The sequence below is a fragment of the Octodon degus genome, unplaced genomic scaffold, assembly GCF_000260255.1.
Source record: "Octodon degus isolate 3935 unplaced genomic scaffold, OctDeg1.0 scaffold00066, whole genome shotgun sequence".
NCBI lineage: Eukaryota > Metazoa > Chordata > Mammalia > Rodentia > Octodontidae > Octodon > Octodon degus.
The window spans coordinates 1074738-1081740 of record NW_004524642.1 but is presented as its reverse complement, the minus strand read 5'-3'; the positions used below and the strand labels follow the sequence as shown (position 1 = coordinate 1081740).

Sequence of the window (7003 nt, the reverse complement as noted above, 5' to 3'; positions counted from 1 at the left end):
GAGAGGCCCTCGGGATGTCATCACACCCTCATTCTCGATGCGTGTGTCTCTTGCTTTGGAAAGATTCTTTGTAAAATCATTTAAAAAGTAACCCATGCCACATGGAAGTGAGTTCCCATGCATGCGAGGAGGAACAATAGCCAGCCTTCCATGGTTCTGTTGTGAGCGTGGAATTTTGTGCCCAGCCTTTGTGTGCGTATTGACTCACCTTCCTTCTCGGCAGTATAATACGAAAGTGTCAGTTTGCAGGGTTTTAAAAAATTATATTCTTTATTATTATAAGTCTGCAAGGAAAATAACTAGCTTATACATTATTCTAATACTGTCATTAGAAATGGAGTCAAATGTGCTTTTATTAAGTTTCACCTTTAATAAGTAGGAGCGTCTAGGTCCGTTTTCAGGATGTTGGAGACTCATGGGTATCTATGTATGCTTTTTTAAAATTTTAGTACAAAATCTACAGCGTGTCACTATGTAGTGATCTGCCTGCTTTCACCCCCCCAAGAGCTGGGATTATATGTGCGCCACCATACCTAGTCTCAATCTTTGTCCCAGGGGTCGAACCCGGCAGCTGCGCTCTGCCTAAGCAGGCACTTTAATCCGCTGAGCTATTTGGCCGGCCCTTTATCTACCTGTGTTATCATCAGTTGGTTCTTACAGGTTTCAGTCTCTTGATTTACTCCTTTCACCCTTGGGACCCATACTCACTGAATTTATAGGGGCCATTAACTTAAGATTTATCTTCTCGCAACCTTAAACGCGGTCATCTCCCTTGATCTCGTTGCACTCGTGTTGACTCACCTCTAGCCTTTCTCACTGAACACTTCCTTTAGCCTCTTCCAGTGGAGCATTCAGCTCAACTCGCAGCAGCTGCGGTTGATAGCACAGCACTTCTTCTGACTTTGAAGATCAACAGCTTCAGCGCTGGAGCCCTGCTGTTTCCCATCCCTGCCCCACTCTCCCAGCTCCTCACCATATTCTACCTTGTAACAAAACAGATCAACAACAACAAGAAAGAAACACCTGTTTGACAGCGAGGATCACAGTGAGATACGTGCGGACTGCCTGCATCTGTCCAGAGCGCCAGTGTTCCATGGCAAGGCCAGGGGTGGTGTGTGTTCCTTGCCACAGGTTCTTTGGATCATTCCAACGCACAGGCAAACAGAGAGCCACTGGGGTAGGAGAAAATGGGGGCTGGGAGCCAGCCTTGGGTAGGTGCTTATTCTGAGTTTTATGGTCTAGTTGTAAATAAGAATTTTGATGCCTGTGTTACGTAAAATTCTGAATAATGCATTTAAAGCATCGAGTGCAGTGCCGATGTGTACCTGGGACGATGGAATTGTATGTTGTTGCTGTGGACGGCGTGCTGTGTCCAGGTGCAGAAACCGGACGAGCGGGTTGCACAGCTGGTTTAAATCACATAAAGCTTGTGAACGCGGAAGCTCAGTGGCTCTGTGCGTGAGCTCTAACGCTCATAAACAAGTTCTGTCGTCTCATACATACGGAGCCGGTGGATTTCTGATATGTATTGGGCCTTTAATTCATTCAGATATCTTTTCCCTTTCTGATTGTTACGTTAAAAATCTTACTGTTAAATATGGATATAGGATACTGTATAAAATATTGGTACTTAGGTAGTATTGCCTCTGGTGCCTGGGTTCAGATTATATGACTGGTGTGAACTACAGCAGTAGGATAGCATGTGCTGCCTTGCTCTGTAATGAAGCTGAGCTTCAGCGTCGGTCTGAAAGACGCTGCAGATGGAACGTGCTAAAGAAACTTGAGTCTTATCTGTGTGTGATTATGTTAATGAACAGTGTCACTGTTCTCAGATTTCATGATAAACAAGTTAGGAACAATAGTAAGCATCACTAAAGCTCTGAATAAAATTTTAAGAGGAAAAGAGATAATAGTTGTCATTATCGAGTTAGCTGTGGAGTTTGTCTTCTATTTTAAATGTATCTTTTCATAATATTCTTTTAACGTGAAGCTGAGCTGGGAGTACTTTATCTCCTAGTAGTTCTTTTTTTTAAATTTAATTAATTTCTGTATCTGGTACAGGGTCTTGCTGCGCAGCTCGGGCTTGTGGCGACCCTCCTGGCTTGGCCTCCCGCGCTGGGATTACAGGTGTGCCCCACCGCACCGGATTTCAGGGCTGGCACAGCGTGCCTTACTGGGGACTGAGCTCCTTGAGCCAGCCAGGCAGGCTCTTAGGCCACCGCAGTCTCTCCAGCCTCCCCTATTAGTTCTTCATAAATTGTCCCATTAGAAAGTACCTCCTTTCCTTCACATTTTGTAAGTGAACATTGTATCATAGCGCATGTGCACACAGCGCGCCCACGTGACAGCTGAGCTCTCCGCAGGCGCACTGTGCCCCACGCCATTGCCCCCAGCCGTGGAAGGCCGCGCCTCGACTATGCCAAGGAGCAAGCTGCGTGTCCCTGCCGGCACGCCGGCAGGCAGATGACTGCTGGCCTGGCTCACCTCACCTCCTTGGTGGCCGCGTTTCTTCTGCTTTAGGGAAGTGAAAGCAATCACGAAGATGTTGTCCTTGTTTTGGCGCCACGTGGACTCGCCTCCCTGACCGTACCGAAACCTCGCCTTCCTCCTTAGGAAATGCGAGGTGCGTTTTCGCTCTCCCCAGTGCCAGCGTCTCCGTCTGCGCGGCAGACCCGGCTCCTTGTGCCTTTCCTGCTTCTTTCCCCCTTTTCTTAATTCGGAGGCTCTCTCAACCACTGCTCTCACGTGCCTGGAGGGCTTGAGCAGTCCTGCTCCGCCTCGCTGCCCACCGGTGGGCTCCTTCGCGTGTCCTTCAGGCTTCTTGGAAGAAAGGTCGTTGCTTGTACTTGCCGTCCTGTTCTTTCCTCGGCATTCCGTACGTGTGCTTTCATCCCTGTAGTTCTGCGGAACTGCTAATTTTGCTTTTTCTTCCTGGCTTATCTAAAACATCATCATTCAGTCAACATTTTGTAGAGTTTAACTTTTATTTTGGCGGAACCAGGGATTGAACTCAGGCCCTTGTACTTGCCAGGGAAGCGCTTATTCTACTGAGCCATCTCCCCATCCCCGAGTTTAACTCTTAATCACAAGTTAGTTTAATTTTTTTTTCTGTTTTTATTTTTTATTTTATTTTTTGTATGTTAGGGAAGGGTCTACAGGGTTGTCAGGGTCTCACTATTAGATCAGACTCGTAGTGATCCACCTGTTTACAGCTTCCCAAGAGCTGGGATTACACGTGTATGTCACCATGCCCAGACTCAGTCGCCATCTCAGCGTGCCCTGGGGGCAGGGCCGGCGTGGCAGGCCCAGGGATCAAACCCCTGTGCTCCGCTGAGCTATTTGGCCAGCCCTAGTTTAATTTTTTCCAACACTGCTATATACAGTTTGTGTATTTGGTACAGGGTCTCACTACACAGCTTGGACTCGTAGTGATCCTTCTGTTTTCAGCCTCCCCGGTGCTGGGATTACAGGCGTGCGCCACCACGCCCGGACTCTCTTGGCTGGCACAGCATGCCTCCGGGGTGCGGCTGGCATGGCATGTGGGCCGGGGATCGAAGCCTGGTCAGCAGGCCCTTAGTCCGCTGCACTATCTTGCTGGTCCAAGAAGAGGTTTTGGAAATCCGACTTCCTGTGCTCAAATACCCAGCGGCCATGTGCAGCTTCTGTGACCGGGAATCACTGCCTGCATGACCACGCTAGCCGTTGCTCAGCTCTGGGGCAGCACGCCCTGCCCTTCCGTTGTTCTCCGGCCGTATCGTGTGCACGCCCTTCTCCCCTCCCGATCCGCTCTGAGGGGCTCCGTGGTAGGCAGAAGGCTTTCTCAGACACAGGGGATAGCGCGCCAGCTCTCGGGCGCAAACAGTTTGAGAGCCGTGTGTGCTCGCACGTGCTGGGACCGTCAGACCTCCCCGCGTCTCGTGGGGCCTCACACTCAGCCCGGTCTGCCTTTTCCTGGCCTCATCCCTTACCTGGCTGTTCTTCACGAGTTGTGCCCCTCTGTGTTAGGGTTTTTCTTTAGGCAAGAAGGTGATGCCCGTCTTGGGATCTCTGTACTGTTTGCTTCTTAGGCCTGGAAGATGCCCTCATTGGTGTTCATTATATTTGCATTAATCCTATTAGAGTTTTACTTAAAACCTGTTTTTCAGAGAGGCCTTCACTGAATGGTTGTGGTGAAGCCATCCCGGCAGCCTCTCCTCACTGTTACTGTAAATCTCTGTCTCTACTTAACATCATCTTATATTTGCCCTTTTTTAAAAAAATGTATTTTAGTACAGAGTCTACAGGGTCTCACTGCCCAGATGAGACTCACAGTGATCCTGTTTTCAGCCTCCCAAGCGCTGGGATTGCAGGCGTGCGCCACCACACCCAGGCTCAGTTGGTATCTCAGTGTGCTCAGGTGCTGTAGTCCGATGAGCTATTTGACCTGTCCTTATTTGCCTGCCTGCCTTCCTTTTCTTTTCTTTTCTTTTCTTTTCTTTTCTTTTCTTTTCTTTTCTTTCTTTCTTTCTTTCTTTCTTTCTTTCTTTCCTCTTTCTTTCTTTCACACTTGGTCTTGCTATATAGTTCAGGCTGGCCTTGAACTCACTGCGGAGCCGCCTGACCTCCACCTCATGGTGCTCTTCCTCGCTCAGCCTCCCAAGCTCTGGGATTCCCAGCAGCACCACCATGACCCATTTTCACTTCTTTATTATCTGCCTTCTCCAGTAGAACATGAATTTAACTATATTCCTAAATTATCATTAGATGATATCAAAACATTAAAAAAAGTATAATCTTAATTTTTTTATATGCCAAGCCCATGGATTTATTACCATGTCCTGAATGGTTCCAAGTTCAAGAAAACAATGCTTTAGTTGATTCTTAGATCTCCACCTAGAAGTTACCACTTAAATTCTCAGGTACATACTTGACTTTTCTCAGGATCTGTTAATTACTGAGCTACCTTACCTGCCTGAGGATGAAAGACTTAGTGTGCATTCTGATTTGTTTAGCTGTATTGTAGCATCCTTTTCACTGTATTTTGTAAATCAACTGTGATGGTTATTGTCCAGTTGTTCCCCCAATGCCTCATGCAGCCATCAGGGCAGCTTCTAGGGTTGTGAGTAGCTCTTGATCCGATGCTGGGATTGTGAGTGTGAGTGCCCACTCATGCGCAGTGACCCTGAGGTGGATCATCAGCATACGGTGCAGGGAGAGGAGCAAGGCCTGCCGCTGCCGCCGCCGCCGCTCCACCCTTTGCTCTTTGCTGTTTTCTCACTGCCATGAGCAGCTGCCCTCGGCCACGTGCCACTCTGCCTTAAAGGCAGTTGAGTGTGCACTGAAACTTGCAGTAACTCTGAGATACGTAAACCTTTACTTTCCTTCCTTAATCTTGGGTGTCGGGTATTTGGTCCTGGCAATGAGAGAAAAGAATCTGATACGCCAACATTGTATTACAGGCATATGCACAGACTGTGCATACGTGTGGCATGCGCAGACCCAGCCTGTGCGGGCACACCGCGCCCCACCCGTTTCCTCCAAGGTGTGGAAGGCCACTGCCCTGGCCGCACCTGGGAGCCGCACATCCTGTGCGAGTGTGCAGGCAGTCGGCTGATTGACTAAAGGCCTCGTTTTGTATAAGTCTGATCTCCCGAACTATTCTCAAGTGAATGGAGTGGATTCTTGTGTAGCCATCACTTACACTGAGCATTCCTCTTGGTAAAGTATTGCAAGTCTGAGAACTGTACAAGGATTAATAGTCAGAGACTCAGCATCATTCGTCTCATTTTTCACAGTCCGGAATTTAAACATCGCCATGTTGTTTTTATTTTAATGAAACACAGATTTGTCTGCTGTCCCTGACTTGAGAAGTTTCTACAATTCAGGTGGGTAATAGAGGAGAAATTAATGACTTAACTGATGAAATGTGTGTTGACCCACCCATAAAGTGGAGAAGCGCAATACATGTCACTTAACTGTGGTAAATCCTTCACTCTTAAGCTGGAGAGGTTTCTAAAATAGCTTTTTTATTTTGAGCTACAGCATGGACAGCACCAACAGCACAGCGCCCTGCATGGGTTTCTTCTTTTGTATTTTACAGCTAGTCCAAATTTCTCTTTCGTGTTGTTAACGTAATCTTTTGTGCTGTTCACTATCATTTCAATGTTATTGATACTTTCTCCTTGTTCTTCAGCCAGAACAGATATTTGAATAAAAAGATCCCGTAAGTCCTTTATTTGGTTCTCCAAATTAACAAGTTCCTTATGTCTCTGCTCGATTTCCGAGAGTTGTGCTTTCGTGATACTGACTTCCGTAAGCAAGCTTTCGTTGAACACTTCCCACTTTCCTTGATGAAGCATCTCACGCACCTCTTCTTCAGGCATCTGTTTCCCCGCAACTTCAAGCTGCTGGAAAATAAACGTCTCGCACTTGTCTTGCTTTGCTGCTATGATGTCGTTGTACATGAACATGGTCTGCTGAAAGCGACGCGCCATTGCGGCGTGCTGAGATCTGAGTATCCTTGTGACCGCTGATGCGGGTCCATTTTCAGCCTCTGACTTTTTCACTTCTTTAACTAACTCAGCCAAGCTTCTGTTAATGTGTTCTGCCTGGGTTTTTAGCTCCCTCGTAGTGCTAGAATCTCTCTTAAGTAGACTAAACCTTCTCATTGAAGCCACCAGGCTTTTCTGATGCTGTCCAAATTTTTGAACGTCATCTGTGAAGTTGTTAATAGCCTCTTGTAGCTTTTGGACCTCATGGAGGTGTCTCTCGGCCACAGGCTCCCTTTCGTAAATGACAGCTTGTTGCTCCAACGCCCCTTGTTCGTCTGCTTCCGTAGCCAGCACGTGACTGTCTCTACAGAGTTCGGTTTCCTTTGTTCTCTGCTTTAGTTCTTGAAGTCGGTCTTTCATCTTCCCTTTCCTGCTAAGAAGCAAAAATTACTATATTGAACTGAGAGAAAGTTGGTGCTTTTCCCAGTACCAGTTAGTTTGATTTAGCTGTTTTCCAATAAAAATTACCTAGT

General features: G+C 47.2%; 2 protein-coding genes across 5 annotated transcripts in view; one reads left to right on the top strand and one right to left on the bottom strand.

The window, feature by feature from the left end:
- Window positions 1-7003, top strand: part of Arl13b (ADP ribosylation factor like GTPase 13B) — an 85339-nt gene that overhangs the window by 33080 nt on the left and 45256 nt on the right. The gene's annotated exons all lie outside the window — the stretch shown is intronic.
- Stx19 (syntaxin 19) overlaps window positions 5993-7003 on the bottom strand; it is a 10272-nt gene continuing 9261 nt past the window's right edge. Inside the window, exon 2 of one of the 2 annotated variants that reach the window (XM_023719244.1) lies at window positions 5993-6903. In XM_023719244.1, coding sequence (XP_023575012.1) covers window positions 6006-6890 — 885 coding nt within the window. In that variant the 5' untranslated portion in view covers window positions 6891-6903 and the 3' untranslated portion in view covers window positions 5993-6005. The remainder of the gene's footprint in view (window positions 6904-7003) is intronic. The other variant, XM_004634817.3, reaches the window with a different exon arrangement.